Source organism: Polypterus senegalus, chromosome 8, assembly GCF_016835505.1.
Source record: "Polypterus senegalus isolate Bchr_013 chromosome 8, ASM1683550v1, whole genome shotgun sequence".
Lineage (NCBI taxonomy): Eukaryota > Metazoa > Chordata > Cladistia > Polypteriformes > Polypteridae > Polypterus > Polypterus senegalus.
This window is the reverse complement of record NC_053161.1, coordinates 172629286-172648792: the sequence shown is the minus strand read 5'-3', so window position 1 is coordinate 172648792 and position 19507 is coordinate 172629286. Positions and strand designations below refer to the sequence as shown.

General features: G+C 40.6%; 1 protein-coding gene across 1 annotated transcript in view; it reads left to right on the top strand.

Annotated features, from left to right (window-relative positions):
- LOC120533474 (zinc finger protein OZF-like) overlaps positions 1-18967 on the top strand; it is a 51955-nt gene extending 32988 nt beyond the window's left edge. Inside the window, exon 5 of the mRNA XM_039760390.1 lies at positions 16728-18967. Coding sequence (XP_039616324.1) covers positions 16728-17084 — 357 coding nt within the window. The 3' untranslated portion in view covers positions 17085-18967. The remainder of the gene's footprint in view (positions 1-16727) is intronic.
- The last annotated feature ends 540 nt before the right edge of the window (positions 18968-19507 follow it).

Genomic DNA, 19507 nt, shown 5'->3' with positions numbered 1-19507 from the left:
AGTTTAGCTCTTGGAAGTCTAAGCAGACACAGTATTTTAAAGTCAATTCTAAACGACACAGGTAATCAATGTAGTGACATCAGAACTGGAGAGATGTGCTCAGATTTTCTTTTCCTAGTTGAGATTCCAGCAGGTGCATTCTGCACCGGTTGCAATCGATTGATGTCTTTGTTTTGGGTGGTCCCGAGAGGATTGTGTTACAGTAACCTAGTTCATGCTTTTGTTTTCAGTCGACTAATTTTTCAGCATCTTCAAAGTGTTATAAGAGGTCTAACGTTTGCTATATTTCTTAAGTGAAAAAATGCTGTACTAGCACTCTGATTAATATGTGGTTTGAAAATTCAGGTCAGAGTCAATAGTTGCCCCTAAATTCTTTATCGCCATCTTGACTTTTAATCCTAATGCATCAAGTTGATTTCTAATAACCTAATTATATCCATTATTGCCAATCACTAAAATTTCTGTTTTCCCTTTATTTAGTTTGAGAAAATTACTACTCATCCATTCAGAAAAACAAGTAAGACATTGTGTCAGTGAATCAACAGAGTTGGGGTCGTCAGGTGCTATTGGTAAGTACAGTTGTGTGTCATCAGCATAGCTATGGTAGCTCACGTTATGCCTTGAGATAATCTGACCTAACGGAAGCATGTAAATCAAAAAGAGCAGTGGACCCAGGATAGAGCCTTGTGGAACACAATATAGAATATCGGGGGTCTGTGAAGTGCAGGGTCGTCTAGATCTAATTATGTAGATCCAGCTCATCTGGATGACTTGATTTATGATTTATACCGTTGCGATTCCAGGTCGGTGCGAAGACGATTCTTCATGTCGTCAGTTCGCATACTTCTTGATGGTCTGGGATTTTTCGGGTGATTTTCTATGTGAAACTTAAGTTATAGTGTAATAAAAAATGCATAATTAGATCTGTACCACCCTATATAATTACCACAAATTACAAATAATTTTCTACCTGCCAGGTACGACTCAAACCAATTTAAGACACTGCCAGAGAGGCCCATCCATTGACTAAGGCAAAAACGTACAGTGGAACCTCGGTTCACGAACATAATTCGTTCCAAAACTCTGGTCGAAACCCAATTTGGTCGTGAAGCGAAGTAATTTCCCCCCATAGGATTGTATGTAAATACAATTAATCTGTTCCAGACCGTACGAACTGTGTGTAAATAGATGTTTTTGAAGATTTTTAAGCACAAATATAGTTAACTAGAAAAATACCCGCACTTCGCAGCGGAGAAGTAGTCTGTTAAAGAAGTTGTGAAAAAGAAAAGGAAACATTTTAAAAATAATGTAGCATGATTGTCAATGTAATTGTTTTGTGACTGTTATGAGTGTTGCTGTCATCAAGGATTTGATTATCATTATTTCTTTCAATCAGGTTTGTATTTGGAGGATGTGTTTTGTTTGTTACATTCTGTGTTTGTCAACCGTTGTAAAGATAACAGATTTCATTCATCTGAGTGTCCACTACCCAAATCGGTACTCGTGAATCTAAGAGGTTTAAAAGGCTATCCCGGTATTAAGTTGTGGATTTGCCTGCAAATATTTAGCGGCAGCGTGTCTATGAACTTAATTTAAACTTAAGCTTTACACCTTGCTTTCCTATTGATATGTCTACAAAGGCTTGTTCAGATTCAGAGGGTTGTTCCTTTCTTACTGCATCAATAAACAGCTCGTCTTCCTCTTTATTTGAGACATCACACACTGCATGCACGGGTTTACTTTTCCCAGTCCTGCAAACTTTAGCGAAGTGGTTCAATTTACCACATTTTTTTAAACTGTCTTCCTTTAGCTGGACATTGACTTTTTCCACCGTGTGCTTTGTTTTCGCAGTAGCTGCACTTATGAATATGCTTTTATGCGTCACTCACTTCATATTCTTTTGCTGCCTTCTCAATTGTGTAATGCGTTTTTATGTTCAGCGCTCTTTGGAGCTCTTGCTTGTTGTCTGCGTACTGCGTTCACAGTCAGTTCACGTGAGCCGCTCGGACTACATGCATCTAAGGTTCTCTGCTGTGTTTGTGCTATTTCGTGTGATCTTGCGATGTCCACGGCTTTATTTAATGTTAGCTCAGACCTGGCACTTAAAAGTTTCTGTTGCACTTTCGCTGAGTTTGTGCCAAACACTAGTCTATCCCTGACCATCTCATCTTCATCTGCATAAGCACAGTCCTTCACCAGCAATTTTAAGTCCGTTACAAAGTGATCAAAAGTCTCATTTATACCCTGCGTCTTCTCATTAAACTTGTATCTCACGAATATCATATTCGTCTTAGGCATGACAAATGCCTCAAAACGGTCATAAGTTTTCAGTACCTTGGCTTCCTCCTGGGTGAGAGTCCATGTGTTAAAAATGTCTCTTCCTTTTTCCCCAGTCCACAGGAGCAGGTAGCTGCATTTCTCACTCTCGTCTTTGCCTTTTAGCGGGCCAGAAAACATCAGCTCCACGTGCTGTCGCAACCTTTTCCATTCTCCCGGCAGGTTAAGAGAATCCCAGTCAATTTGTGGCGAGGGAACTCCAACAAAATCCATGACTGTCCTCTATTCTGACACCACGTCTTGTTTTCACAAATTGTGAAAAATGAAATGATGACGAGACTTTCTTTTAAAGTATGCATGAGAACTTTATTTATTACAGCTCTGACATTCACGGCATCCGTGCTCTAAATTAACTTCCATAATAGTAACCTTGAGGTCCCTTTTTCTGGTGCATTCCTGATGACATAGGTGCATAAACCATGCCTGATAATAATATATTTCAATGACATACAAATATTACAGTAATCACCTCGATAGACATCTCACCACCCAAATCGCTACTCTTGAATCTAAGATGCTTAACAGGCATTACCGGTATTAACTTTTTGATTTGCTTGTGAATATTTAGCGGCGGCGTGTCTATTGGATTGCTGCTGACCGACGGCCTTATATGGGCAGGCACTCAATTACGTGGGAGGCGTGGGTATGGGGGACGCAATATAGGCAAGCAGCCAACTATGTGGGAGGCGTGTTGATGGGGGACGCAACTCCGCCTCACGCGGTGACCAAGCTGCAGGCTATGGCCGTATATATGTACGTAAGTAGAATTCAGTTATGACCGTTACGCATAGAATTTCGAAATGAAACCTGCCCAACTTTTGTAAGTAAGCTGTAAGGAATGAGCCTTCCAAATTTCAGCCTTCTACCTACACAGGAAGTTGGAGAATTAGTGGTGAGTCAGTCAGTCAGTCAGTCAGTGAGGGCTTTGCCTTTTATTAGTATAGATTATGCTATAGAATGCACAGCGTAATAGTAAACTAAATGTAAAAACATTGAACAACAGAGAAAACTAACACTGCAAGAGTTCACGCTATAGCGCTATGAACCACTCGCTAAAAACACTTTTTTTTTTAATGAGTTTTAAGCATAGGGAAAAAAAGTTAACTTTTGAAAAATCCATAATGTAATAAACCACCAAGGAAAGTAACATTGCAACAATGCATGCTATGAACTGATTGCTGTAAACAGAAGTGAAGTAGCGGTTAAAATCCAATAGAAAAAAGTCTTCATTAAATACAACAAGGTTAAAACAATGCGGTCTCTTTAAAAAAACAAGCCCGGTGCATTCTTTAACTACCTTCTCGGCCTTATCCGTCCAGCCCTCTCTCTTGCACACGCGTCTGTGTCTGTGTGTCTCATTCTCTCGTGTGCGTCTCTCTCTCTCTCTCTCTCTGTGCACAGGGAATACACAGGGAGAGACTGAACACATGCGGAAATCATCGGCGTGCACAAACCAAAAGGGAAACTGGCTTGTTCGTATACCGAGTGTGTGGTCATGATCAGATGCAAAAGTTTGGTGAACTTTTTGGTCGTAAACCGATTTGTACGTGTTCCGAAACGTTCGTGAACCGAGGTTCCACTGTATCTAGGTAAGATATCGGGACAGCTTAGCTACTGGATAAACAAACAAGCTTGATGTACTGAATGGTCTCCTCTTGCTAGTGTCATGTTGTCTATGTATGTCCCGTCATATTGATTATTGCTATTCGAATAAAATTTTAATTTTTTTAAATAAGATCTTATTTGAAGGTAATAGCTGACATTCAATTGTAAAGGAATGGTTGTTTTACACGCACTAGTTCTGGCAGTGAACTACTCCTGACACGCTATGGAAAGCTGCAGCATTTTTACAGATCTGTTTTTGCACTTCACTTCAGCCTTTTCATAAGCTTGAACTGTCAGCTTGCTATCTACATTACTAAAGCTTGCAGCCAGGACCCCTCACAACATAAATTGGGACAGTTTTTTTTTCCTCTCTTCCACTGCTTCTGTATTTGATCTTCAAGTGTACTTTAACAATTTGTAGTCAGAATTTATTATCCAAATTGAAAATCCACTCTTCTGGATTTACATCTATTAGCAAGCTAAGTGCCCACCAGCAAAGCCATTTAAATGAATCAACGGTCCAGTTGAAACAGTGAGAGCCAGAGATGCCAAAGGTGCTTTTGCTTATTAACTATTGGAGTATTTAGTTTTACCACATTACCTGCATGCATGAAGTGTGCAAATTTTCAATTAAAATACATATTCATTTCCATGTAAATGGAAAACATAATTGTTATCCAGAGCCATATAGTATTGTTGAGTTTACTTATGTACTGCATACAAACAGACACACCAATGAGTCAATTAAGTGATAAATAATTCTACAAAGATTATTGAACTTTATGAAGAAATCCTTGGTTGATTGTTCTCTGGGTGATTAATTAGATTTAATTGATATTTGGTGAAACTAGGGAGGGACTTTGAATGTGCATTATTATTCTTCCCATACAAGATAATATAATGGAGGCTAGCTCCTTTCGAAAGATTGATATCCGATGTTTTCTGGAGCAGCTTATATTGACATAACAAAGGATAGTTGTATTTTGCTTCCAATAAGTTGTCAATGAAATTTAATGAATGTAGACTGCTCACAAAAATTAAAGGAGCACTTTAAAGAAACACATTAGATACATCAGATCTCAATATGAAGTAGGATATCTATACAAATGACGACAGGGCAATGTCTTAGGAACAAAAGGATGCCAAGTCTTTTAATGGAAATAAAAGTTTTCTGCCTACAGAGGGCTTAATTGTGTAGACACCCTAAAATCAGAGTGAAATGAAGATGTGACAGGCTAGTCCATTTTTTCAAAAACTTAATTTCTGCTACTCAAAATGCTTTTCAGTATCTTGTGTGGCCCCACGAGCTTGTATGCATGCTTGACAACGTCGGGGCATGCTCCTAATGAGACGACGGATGGTGTCTTGTGGCATTTCCTCCCGGATCTGTATGAGGGCATCCCTGAGCTGTTGTACAGTCTGAGGAGCAACCTGGCGGCACCTAATGGGCCGAAACATAATGTCCCACAGATGTTCTATTGGGTTTAAGTCAGGGGATCGTGAAGGCCATTCAATTGTTTCAATTCCTTCATCCTCCAGGTACTGCCTGCATACTCTTGCCACATGAGGCCGGGCATTGTCGTGCATTAGGAGGAAACCAGGACCTACTGCACCAGCGTAGGGTCTGACAATGGGTCCAAGGATTTCATCCTGATACCTAATGGCAGTCAAGGTGTCTTTGTCTAGCTTGTAGAAGTCTGTGCGTCCCTCCATGGATATGCCTCCCCAGACCATCACTGACCCACCACCAAACTGGTCATGCCGAATGATGTTACAGACAGCATAACATTCTCCATGGCTTCTGCAGACCCTTCAACGCCTGTCACATGTGCTCAGGGTGAACCTGCTCTCATCTGTGAAAACACAGGGTGCCATTGGTGGACCTGACAATTCTGGTATTCTATGGTAAATGCCGATCGAGCTCCACTGCGCTGGGTTGTGAGCACAGGGCCCACTAGAGGACGTTGGGCCCTCAGACCACCCTCAAGAAGTCTGTTTCTGATTGTTTGGTCAGAGACATTCACACCAGTGGCCTGCTGGAGGTCATTTTGTAGAGCTCTGGAAATGCTCATCCTGTTTGTCCTTGTCCAAAGGAGCAGATACCAGTCCTGCTGATGGGTTAAGGACCTTCTATGGTCCTGTCCAGCTCTCCTAGACTAACTGCCTGTCTCCTGGAATCTCCTCCATGCCCTTGAGACAGTGCTGGGAGACACTGCAAACCTTCTGGCAATGACACACATTGATGTGCCATCCTGGAGAAGTTGGATTTCCTGTGCAACCTCTGTAGAATCCAGGTTTAGCCTCATGCTACCAGAAGTTACACTGACCATAGCGAAATGCAAAACTAGTGAAGAAAACAGTCAGAAAAGATGAGGAGGGAAAAATGTCAGTGGCCTCCACCTGTTAAACCATTCCTGTTTTGGGGGTCATCTCATTGTTGCCCCTCTAGTGCACCTGTTGTTAATTTCATTAACAGCAAAGCAACTGAAACAGATTAACAACCCCCTCTGCTACTTAACTGACCAGATTAATATCCCAAAAGTTTCATTGACGTGATGCTATACTCTGATTAAAAAGTGTTCCTTTAATTTTTTTGAGCAGTATATTTTAAGTTATACTAATACAGGGTGAAGCAGAAAGGATTGACATTTTTTACAAAAATCACAAAATTGTTAATTTTTTCTTACAAAGAAATTTATTGAAAGATTTTAGTTATATTGAAATAGCATGACAATTTGTAGGGATGGAAATGCAGGTCTAAATGCAATATACGCCTTACAGAACGATTACTGAGGCCAAGTTCAGAAGAATGCTTCCAAGCAGGTCGACTTGGACTGCGCAGCAGGGCTAGTCGTACGCTTTCCACATTTTCAGGGTACTTGCCATTCGTGTAGCCCCCGGCGGTCTTTTGTTCATTAGTGTACCTCGTGTACGGAGTGCTTTAACCCAATGCAGGATAGCATTACGAGCGGGAACAGCTTTATTTCTCTGAATATTGAAATGGCAACAAAACTCATGCTGAACTGCGGTAATAAATTGGTTGTTCTTGACAAAACAGTTGTATGCAAAAGCGCAGTGTTCTATCATCCACAGCTGCATGGCTTCAACTAAAAAGAAAATAAAAAAAATACTAAGACTTCGCAAACCTAACGCCACCTACCGTATATCTGTCACTCCACCTAGTGGTGAGTTCTAGCCATTTCAAAGACGTCCGTCCTTTCTGCCTCACCCTGTATGTTAAGAAAAGTTGTTAACCTTCTTAACCACACTTTACTTCTATGCATTATTTTTGCCTGTCCCAGTAATGAAAGATGTCCGAGGAGCTCAAGTCAGGGCAGTTAGCTGTTTACATCTACAAAGGTATAGTCCAGCATTCAACTAAACAAAGCAGAGTAAAAACTGTCTTTTTTATAATTAGTAGTAGTCAGTCACTAGGCAAATGTCTTTGTCTAGCGTATCACTAAAAATCTAAGGTAAGCGTCATAAATTGCACATCAGCCAAACCTAGCAAACCCCTTATTTCAGCCACTTGTCTACTTCGGTTGCAGACCGTTAAACTTAAACTCCCCTTTCATTTCATGTACAGTAATCCCTCCTCGATTGCGAGGGTTTGCGTTCCAGAACCCCCCGCGATAGATGAAAATCCGCGAAGTAGAAACCATATGTTTGTATGGTTATTTTTATATATTTTAAGCCCTTATAAACTCTCCCACACTGTTAACATTATTAGAGCCCTCTAGACATGAAATAACACCCTTTAGTCAAAAGTTTAAACTGTGCTCCATGACAACACAGAGATGACAGTTCTTTCCACAATTAAAAGAATGCAAACATATCTTCTCTTCAAAGGAGTGTCTGCATCAAGAGCAGAGAATTTCATAGAGAGAGAGAGCTCGCAAAGATAAGCAAACAATCAAAAAATCAATACGTGTGCTTCTACGTTTGCCGAAGCACCGCAATAAAGCAGCATTTTTTAGAGGAGCGTCAGTATCTTCTAAGCAAACAGCCTCTGTGCAAACAGCCCCTCTGCTCACACCCCCTCCGTCAGGTGCAGAGAACCGTCAGATAGCGAGAGAGAGAGAGCGCAAGATTAAAACAAACAATCAAAAAATCAATACGTGTGCTTTTAAGTATGCAGAAGCACCGCGATAAAGCACCATTTCTTAGAGGAGCATCCCTATCGTCTAGGCAAACAACCTCTGTGCAAACAGCCGCTCTGCTCACACCCCCTCCGTCAGGCACAGAGAATGTCAGAGAGGGTGAGATAGAGGCAGAGACAAGCAAACAATCAAGCACCGCGCGGGAAGCATATCTTATAGCATTGAGGAGTTTTAGTTAATATGTAATACATGCTCTGATTGGGTTGCTTCTAAGCCATCCGCCAATAGCGTCCCTTGTATGAAATCAACTGGTCAAACAAACTGAGGAAGCATGTACCATAAATTAAAAGACCCATTGTCCGCAGAAATCCGCAAACCAGCGAAAAATCCGTGATATATATTTAGATATGCTTACATTTAAAATCCGCGATGAAGTGAAGCTGCGAAAGTCGAAGCGCGATATAGTGAGGGATTACTGTACTGAGACCCTTCATAGTTAAAAATTCCTCAGCATAAATGGTCACGTAATTCTAGGGCGCCAACAACACTGTATGTTTAATCCAAGAAATGAAAAGTGTTGACCCACAACTCTGGGAGATGGTCATCTTCTTCCAGTCTGAATTCTCGATCCACTCCCAAGTTTAACACCTGATACTTTTATATGAAGAGTAATGACTTGCGGTCAATGTACTATTTATTGTCTTAGTTTATGTAAATCTTCACTGAAAGGGTGTTGTAAAATTCAATGCAAATGTCTGAAGATCTGATGAAATTCTGTTCTTTCCACAGAAAGACTGAGAGAAAAAGCCACGATTTATTGGAATGCCTATATGAATGTGCAAAAGGAAGAAGACAAATGTAATACTGACCCAAATTTCATGGAGGACAGGAATGTACATGTTAAGGAGGAGGAGGACTGTGAATGGGAGTGTGTTCACCCTAAACAGGAGTGTCTGGACCTGAAGGAAGAGGACTGTGAACTGGAGTCAGTGAGTATTAAAGAGGAGGAAGATGAGAAGTCGGTCAGCATTGAGATTCACAAATATAAAAGGGTAGAGAGTGTCAAAGAAGACAAACTTCATTGTGCGTGTCAAGATGGAGTGGTGACTGTGTTAGTTACTTATCAGAGAAAACACTGTTCATCACTAGAGCCTTCTAGCAATGTGAAGTCTGAATCATTAGAGTCAAAGGAAATTTCATCTGTGAAAACTCAGGAAGATCAGCTGTCAACTACAAAGAATTTTTTAAAAAGTAAGTAAAAAATAAAAAATACTTCTGGGGTTGGGGGGGTGTATGAGTCTGAAAGGGTAGTCCTAAGCTTTTTGTGAGTAATTTCGAAATGTTTAATGTGCTTCATGTATGTTGTTATAAGGTTTAGCAATTTTCTGTTCTTGTATTATAGTTGTATATTTTTGCAGTCACTGTAAGCCTGACCTTGATAAAGAGTGCTGTACAAAAATACATTTGCAAGACAATGTTTGTGACAGTCATGAGCTCTTTAATATAAAAGGACTGAAAACAATCCCACAAAGCCAGTCTGCATCTTTTACAGTGTTTACATGTGCTTTGGGAAATGTTGGAAATAGAAGCTTCTTACTAGGAAATTTGACATAATAGTACCTCCTCTTCTGGTAGCTCTCACTGGGGCAAATCAGAGGTCATTTTGTTATTAATTCAAAGAGTTTTGATAACACTGATCTGTCATGTTCATTTCTTTGTCTTTTGGCTACTCCCGTTAGAGGTTGCCATAGCGGATCATCTTCTTCCATATCTTTCTGTTCTCTGCATCTTGTTCTGTCATACCCATCATCTGCATGTCTTCTCTCACCACATCCATAAGCCTTTGCTTAGGCCTTTGTCTTTTCTTCTTACCTGGCAGCTCTATCCCTTAACATCCTTTTCCCAGTATACCCAGCATCTCTACTCTGCACATGTCCAAACCAACACAATCTTGCCTCTCTGACTTTGTCTCCCAACTGTCCCACCTGAGATGACCCTCTAATGTACTCATTTCTAATTCTGTCCATCCTCATCACACCCAATGGAAATCTTAGCATCTTTAACTCTGCCACCTCCAGCTCTGTCTCCTGCTTTCTGGTCAGTGCCACCGTCTCCAGCCCATATAAAATAACTTGTCTCGCTACCGTCCTGTATCACAAATCACTCCTGACACTCTACTCCACCCTGCCTGCACTCTCTTCGTCACTTCTCTTCCCCACTCCCTGTTACCCTGTACTGTTCAACCCAAATATTTAAATTCATCCACCTTCACCAACTCTGCTCTCTTGTATCCTCACCATTCCACTGACCTCCCTCCCATTCTCACACACACATGTATTCTGTCTTGTTCCTACTGACCTTCATTCCTCTCCTCTCTAGAGCATATCTCCACCTCTCCAGGGTCTCCTCAACCTGCTTCCTACTCCCACTACAGATCACAATGTCATCAGCAAACATCATAGTCCATGGGGACTCCTGTCTAATCTCGTCTGTCAACTTGTCCATCAATATATTGCAAATAAGAAAGGGCTCAGAGCCAATCCCTGATGTAATCCACCTCCATGTTGAATGCATCTGTCATTTCTACCGCAGACCTCACCACAGTCACACTTCCCTTCTACATATCCTGTACCACTCTTACATACTCTGCCACTCCAGACTTCCTCATACAATACCACAGCTCCTATCAAGGCACCCTGTCGTACGCTTTCTCCAGGTCCACAAAGACACAATGTAACTCCTTCTGGCCTTCTCTAAACTTCTCCATCAATATCCTCGGAGAAAACATTGCATCTGTGGTGCTCTTTCCTGGCACAATCCATACTGCTGCTCACTAAGCATCACCGAGCTTTCACTACTCTTTCCCATAACTTCATGTTGTGGCTTATCAATTTTATCCCCCTGTAGTTTCTATAGTACTGCACCTCCCCCTTATTCTTAAATATCGGCACCAGTACAATTCTTCTCCACTCCTCAGGCATCGTCTCACTTTTCAAGATTCCATTAAACAATCTGGTTAAAAACTCTCTGCCATCTCTCCTAAACACCTCCATGCTTCCACAGGTATGTCATCTGAACCAACGGCCTTTCCATTCTTCATCGTCTTCATAGCTGTCCTTACTTCCTCCTTGCTATTCAGTTGCACTTTCTGATTCACTATCTCCACATCATCTAACCTTCTCTCTCTCATTCATCAACCTCTCAAAGTACTCTTCCCATCTGCTCAACACACTCTCCTCACTTGTGAGTATGTTTCCAACTTCATCCTTTATCACCCTAACCTGCTGCACATCTTTCCCAGCTCGGTCCCTCTGTCTAGCCCACAGGTCCTTTCCTCCCTCCTTAGTGTTCAACCACTCATACAACTCATCATACTCCTTTTCTTTAGCCTTCGCCACCTCTTTCTTCAACTTACACCTTATCTCCTTGTACTTCTGTCTACTTTCTCCATCTCTCTGACTATCCCACTTCTTCTTCGCCAACCTCTTCCTCTGTATACTCTCCTGTACTTCCCCATTCCACCACTAGATTTCATTTTCCGCCTTCCTCGTCCAGATGTCACACCAAGCACCCTTCTTGCTGTCATACTTATTACTTCTGCTGTAGTTTCCCAACTGTCTGGTAACTCTTTAACTACCACCCAGTGCCTGTCTTACCTCCTCCACCATTTGATCCTTGCCTCTGCCTGCACGTCTTCTTCATCTCCAACAACAGACCTCTATCCTATGCTGTCTAACTACACTTTCCCCTGCCAGCACTTTACAGTCTTCCATCTCCCTCAAATTGACCCTCCTGCATAGGATATAATCTACCTGTGTGCATCTTTCTCTACTCTTGTACGTCACGCAATGTTTCTCCCTCTTCATTAAATATGTATTCACCACGGCCATGTCCATCCTTTTCGCAAAATCCACTACCATCTGACCTCCTTTATTCATCTCCTTGACACCATACCCACCCATCACCAGAAATCTTCTTTCTCATCCATTGCGCACCCAACTTGCAGTGCATATGCACTAATAACATTTATCATCACACCGCCAGTTTCCAGCTTGATAATCATTACTCTGTCTGACACTCTTTTCACTTCCAAAACAGTCTTGACATATTGTTCTTTCAGAATAACCCCTACCCCATTTCTCCTCCCATCCTCGCCATGATAGAACAATTTGAATCCTCCTCTGATCCACCTGTTTTTAGTCCCCTTCCATTTAGTCTCTTGTATGCACAATATATCAACCTTCCTTCTCTCCATCATATCGGCTAACTCTCTCCCCCCCTTACCTGTCATACTGCCAATATTCAAAGTTCCTATCCTCAATTCTACTCTCTATCTTTCTTCTCTCTTAATGCCTTCGGACACGTCTCCAACCTTGTTCTCCTTCTTCAGCCAACGGTAGCCCACTTTCCGCCAGCACCCTGTTGGCTAACAGTATTGGTGGCAGTCGTTGTTAACCTGGACTTCGACTAATCCGGTATGGAAATCTGTATTATTGTTCGCATATTGATCTGGCAAAATTTTACACCGGATGCTCTTCCTGACTTAACCATCCCCATTTATCCGGGCTTGGGATCGGCACAAAGAAACACACACAGATAGATAGATAGATAGATAGATACTTTATTAATCCCAAGGGGAAATTCACATACTCCAGCAGCAGCATACTAATAATAAACATTAAATTAAAGAGTGATAAAAATTCAGGTATAACAGACAATAACTTTGTATAATGTTAACGTTTACCCCGCCAGGTGGAATTGAAGAGTCGCATAGTGTGGGGGAGGAACGATCTCCTCAGTCTGTCAGTGGAGCAGGACAGTGACAGCAGTCTGTCGCTTAAGCCTGCTCTGTGCCCGTCACTCTGCCACAGATGTCAAAATGTCCAGCTCCGTGCCTACAATAGAGCCTGCCTTCCTCACCAATTTGTCCAGGCGTGAGGCGTCCCTCTTCTTTATGCTGCCTCCCCAGCACACCACTGCATAGAATAGGGTGCTCGCCACAACCGTCTGATAGAGCATCTGCAGTATCTTATTGCAGATCTGTCCTCTCTTGCACAGAGCATCAGTATTGGCAGTCCAGTCCAATCTATCATGCAGCTGCACTCCCAGATATTTATAGGTCTGCACACAGTCACCTCTGATTATCACGGGGGCGTTGAGGGCCCTGGTCCTCCTAAAATCCACCACCAGCTCCTTGGTTTTGCTGGTGTTCAGTTGTAGGTGGTTTGAGTCGCACCATTTAACAAAGTCCTTGATTAGGTTCCTATACTCCTCCTCCTGCCCACTCCAGATGCAGCCTACGATAGTAGTGTCATCAGCGAACTTTTGCACGTGGCAGGACTCCGAGTTGTATTGGAAGTCTGATGTATATAGGCTGAACAGGACCGGAGAAAGTACAGTCCCCTGTGTTGCTGACCACAATGTCAGACCTGCAGTTCCCGAGACGCACATACTGAGGTCTGTCTGTAAGTTACTCCATGCCATCAGGTGTGAGTCTACTCCCATCTCTGTCAGCTTGTCCTTAAGGAGCAGAGGTTTGTGCATCCCCTTTGTCTTGTCATATTAATTTAAAGCATACAATCAAAAATGTCTCAGTGGAAAATATTTGGCAATCATGATGTATCTGAAGAGATGAGATGAATCACTTCTTGTTCTGCCTTTGTAGCTACCCCTCTTAGGCGTGACGCATTGTTCCAGTGATATTGGAGATTTGTGCTTCAGGTTACGACTGTACCATTTTGGGAAATCATGTATTTTGGCGATGAAAGATACAGAAGAGTATTGTTTTGCATATGGTTTTGTAAAATCGTAGCTAAAATTCATTTTAGTATTGTTACAACAGTCATTAGATGAAGAGGACCTTGCTTGCTTTAAAATTGGATTCATGCAGTTTTCCACAGCAGTAGCACTTCCTGGAACCTTAGGGAAAGACTGAACAGGTTACAAAATACACGACAAAGTTGGTAGTCTTAGCTTCAAGAACTCAACGACTGACTCCCATCTAGCCCAGCTCATTTTCGTTTGAGCAGCCTCCACAATTGTCTCCTCATTTGGTCTTCACTTGTGGACAGTCCACACTCATTGATGGTTGGAGGAAGACCTGTCATCGTCTACTCCAGTTGATGTGGTAGGAGTTATTGAGACTAGTCATTGGAAGAAGGTGGCAGGGGCAGGAAAAAATCTATTAAAAATTGTTTAACTTCGTCCACATCCCCTTCTAGCACCTGAGTCTTGGATTGCTTGAGTCCGGTAGCTATGCTCAGTCCATTCCAGACATTCTTCATTATTCTGAGTGAGTTTGTTTTCTGTTTTTAGCTTTGTGTTACATGACACAGGCATGAGTCACTCCATGGTAGAAGTTTGTAACTGGAGAACTGTCAAGAAGCCCCAAAACAAAGATGAACCACAACGTCGTTATATAATAAAGCCATAGATTTTTATTGTAGGAACAGTCACAATCCAGTATTTGTTGGTGAGAAAAAAGGATCAACAAGAAAAGGTGTAATAGGTAATGATCAGTAAAAATAATTTGCTACAGTGATGTATTCTTGACTGATGCAAATACTCCCAATAGATAATCTGGCAAAACAATAACAGTCATTTCAGAAAGAGAAGAATTCGGTAAGTAAATATATCTTTTAATATTAGAAGTTACTGATAAGGACTCTGTAAAAACCAGATAGTCTAACACTGCCAAAAAAGAGAGAGAAAAAATTCTGATCATTGATTAAATGACTCTGTAGCATCCAAAAATATATATACTTCAAACCAGTGCTGAGGAACTCCCCAAAACTATGACGTACCCTGGCTTAATACGTTTTAAAATACCCCTTTTAAACTTTACAATACAGACAATTGTGGCACCAATATTCACCACAGAAGACAAATTAACTAATATAATATATAATACTTCCACTACACTCGCCATAAGGCTATGGATTTGTACCATTTTGAAAAACGGGGAACCATTCCCTTATGATCACATTACTACAACATACAAAAAATAACTTCAACTACATTTCACACATCCCTAGGGATCACATGTAAAAAATAAATAAATAAAACTGCCCTTTCCAGTTTTGCCACTCTTCCTTGTGCAGATTTAGTTGCTTCCCAGCTTTTTGTACTTTAAAAGTAGTAAGAAGATGCTCGTGCAAAGGATGACAAACTGCCCACCAACTGAATACTACAGTAACATATCCACTAAAGGAGAGGACTCCACCAAGCAGTTAAGTAAAAGGCACTTTTATCAAATCCAAAAACTAGTTCATTTTGGGGAAAAGGCATTGATTGAGAGGCGTCATTTATAAGGATTTGTTTAGACTTTTTAATTGTAAGGATGTGTTTAGACTATTTTATAACACTGCACCTTCTATCAACACACTGTATGTGTTTAGCTATTTAATGGATACTCTTGATCTTTTGGCTGACTGGAGCTGTCAAAGGACCCAGTGACATTTTTACTTACTGTCAAGATTCCTTTCCTTCACTCAGCTTTTTCTTCAACCCTCACTGTGTGTCCTTCAGAGTCTGTTTGTCACCGGATTTTAGTGGCCTCTTTTTTGTCATTCAGGAGACCTTTTGGTTCCTTTGTAATCCAGGACTCATTATTTGGAAAGCAACATTTTCTACTGATGACACAAAAGTTAATATAGTCTGTGATGCAATGGCTGAGTTTCTCGATATCATCCCCATGTGACTTGCACAACACTGCCCAGTTTGTCACTTGGAAGTAGTCATTCAGAGCCGTTTAAGTCTCTAGGCGCCACTTCCTCTCTGCCCTGGTGTTAACGGGTTGCGATCTAATGACAGGCTTGTGGCAGGGAGTAAGATGAATCAGGTTATGGTCAGATCTGCCCAAAGGTGCCAGTCACTTACACTTAAAGATATCTTTAACATTTGAATAGAGCAGGACTAGCTTGTTATTAACTCAAGACACAAAATTATAGAAATTCGTCATAGTTCCTACCATCCCTAGGAAGAAGTCTTTGGAGTAGTGATCACTGACCGGTGCATGTTGGCCATGCAGTTATCTGTGATAATCCAATGTCTGTCATCTTCAAATTTTTCTCCCATTGTTCATTAATGTAATACTTTGTTCATTCCTCTGTTTTGGTCTGATGATATAAATAAGCCATTTTGATATACATTTTGGCTTTGGTCTAAGTGTGCGGAAAGTTCAAGGCACATTCTGATCATGAAAGGTGCATTTCACAAGTTTGGCATGGTGCTCAATTTTATAAATGAAACTGAAGATGATCACTTTTCACCTCTGTTAATTCAATAAGATAAAAACAAGATACAATTTTGAATAATATTTTAGAGTATGAGGACAAAATGATGATGCAGTTCTGTAATGTATTTAACAAAATGTAACACAATATTATGTCAACTGGGTCTCTCACATATAATCTGCTTAATTTACTTATTTCATCTTCTTGTGTCCAGTGATTATGCTCATGTAGTGAGTCGTGTTAAACAGAAGGGGAAATTATCAAGTTGAATGGCTTTTCTTTTGCAACCTGTTAGTTTTTTTTATGCTTATTAAAGATTGTTCCTAATTTCATCCAGCATTTATTTAATGGTGTGACTTAATGTGAATAATAGGGAAGTGGATGGAGAGTCTTTCTTTCTGTATGTATGTATTTACTTATTTATTTATCTTTTAAACTTCATACAGGAGACAAACCTCACTGCTGTTCTGAATGTGGCAAACAATTATCAAGCAAGAGTGCTTTCTCAAAACACAAAAGAATTCACACGGGAGAGAAACCTTATTGCTGTTCTGAATGTGGCAAGCAGTTTTCGCAAAAAATCTTTCTTCAGAGACACCGAACAATTCACACTGGAGAAAAGCCTTATAGCTGTTCAGAATGTGGCAAGCAGTTTTCACAAAAGACCAGTCTGCGGAGCCACCAAAGAATTCACACAGGAGAGAAGCCTTATTGCTGTTCTGAATGTGGCAAACAGTTTTCGCAGAAGAGCAATCTGAAGAAGCACCAAAGAATTCACACACGAGAGAAACAGCAGCTTGTGAATTAGGTGTTTTAGGGCATCAATGGAAATAAATTGTGTGACTGAAAAGTTGATTCTTCTGCCAAATGGAGCTAGAAACAGTCACACACCTTCTTGCGGGGTTTGAGGTACTCATGACTGAAGGATAATATACTGAAAGATGCAACAGTAGAGCCAGGCTAATTCACTGGAAACTGTAAGAAAGAAAGCTTACCTGGCCAAGAAAGACATTGGGACCAAAATCCAGACAAAATAATAGAAAATAAGGAGTTGTTAGTCACAGTTTGGGGGACAACAATAGCTACTCATAGACAAACGGAAGCCAGAAAACTACTTACATTTGGCCAGGAGAAATAGACTTACAAAGCCTAGATAATTGAAGTGTCAGTTTTTAGTGATTGTCCGGTTCTAAGAATGGAGAGGCATTGCAATAAAATATACTAAGAAATGCAATCTGAGATCTGGCAAATGTAGTGAAACAGGTGAAATGAGAGAATTGCATATTAATATGCAAAAACCTACCATGGCAAACGCCAAACTCAAAATGCTAAAACCTAGGATACAAATATACACCAAGAGAACATACAGAACATACAGCTACAAGAAAATATGAAAAAATTCTAAAGAATGTAAAGTTGGGGGCACCCTGAAAGTAAACCCACCACCTGACAAACAAAGACACACACGGTTTGGAGAAAAATATATGAAGATGCTCTAAAACAATAAACGTAACTTGGAAAAGCAAACCACAGACAGGAACAGAAAACGCACAAGATGAAAGAAATGGAATGAAGTGAGGTAACAGCCTTTGAACTAGAAATCAAACTCGTGTCAAACTGCTGCATGTGGGAAGACACCTGGTCCAGACGCTCTACCCCACTTTAGGGTAAGGCATCTAACATCTGTTTCAGGATATGTCTACAAAAAATCTCCCCATGGCCTGCTTCTCCACTGTATGGTTTGCACTCCAGTAGTTGCGTTCATCTACCCAAGATCTTGGGTGAGAACAGGTGATGAGAATTTTACTCTCACTCTTCTCAATAGATTTCTCTCCAAACTCTTATGATTTTTTCTCGCATGATGTTGAGAAGATCAATGACAAGGGAGGTTCTGTCATCGATCAAATAAATTAATGTGACAATTCTGTTGTGGTGCTTGTGTAGCCGGTTCTAGCCCTGCTACTATATATTTTGGTGGACTATCATTTTTTCAGTTAGTCAATATAAAGATGTGAGTGAATACAAAAGAGCTTTGATCCCAATAGAATACGGTCAACCGAAACAATAGTTTTTCTTTGTCATGTTTTTGTCTTATTTGCTTTTATCTGAATATACAGAATAAGCGATTGGGACCATTCATCTAACTTTGCTGCAATTAGCTACATATGAGTAGGAGTAGAACTTTATGGACTTTCAAACCTCAGCTTGATATTATTTTAGAAGAATTAGGTGGACAAGACTGGTGAGCTTTGTTGGGCTGAATGGTCTGCGCTTGTCAAGTTGTTCTATTGAATGATCAGAATGGTCTCACTGACAAGCCACAGGACTACTGATTTTGGCTAATGCAATGCTTGGTTTCAGTAAACTACATGACGCTCTGCCAAGACGTTTTCCAGTAATTTTCCAAAAGAATGACATCATCCAGGTCCTATATAAAGGAAAACATTTGAGCAAGCTGAACTTGACATTGTTGTTAAACCTGCCACTTGTAATTGGAGTTCCAGCATTCACAAGCATCTCAACCAGCTTCACATGAAAAGACTGCACATTCTGTATCTTAAGGTAAACCACCTGATGCAAAGGTTGCTGTATGGACATTGATGGTAATTTTCAGGTTGTTTGATTTTATTTGTTTAATCCCTTGGTTTTCATATGTCTGATTTCTCTGTTGAATAAACATATACCGGTTTATTTATTTATTTGTTTATTTAATTATTTCCTTCTCTTACTGAAACACCCTCATGTTTACTGACATTAGCAGTCACTGATGCTTTACAGGACACTTTCCTGCTAGGGTAGGATGGCATTTTATTCACAGTGGTAGAAAACTGGATGAAGCCAATGGAAAGGTGAATGACTTTAAGCCGTAGCCCCCGAGGGGTGTAGCCTGTCACTGTGGAGGTTCCCAGTGGTGAGTATTGTGGGGTGCGCATGTTACACAAGGCTAATAGGATAAGGTTGTTTAGGGGCATTTCTTGTCTACCGAGTATTGATGAATTTCATTAAAAATACCATGCTGGGTTATTTTATGTATTAAACAGGAATTTATGATAAATGCCCACAAATCTACAGTGAGTTTTAATTTAATTTTAAAGGAATACTCCACTTTAAAAATGATATTTGTTTATTTGCTTATCTAATTATTACATCATATTCCTTTTTTTTTAGTGTTGGCTGGGAAAAAATGAATCTCGTAGTCCTGGAGAACTATAACGACAAGTTGCTTCAAGG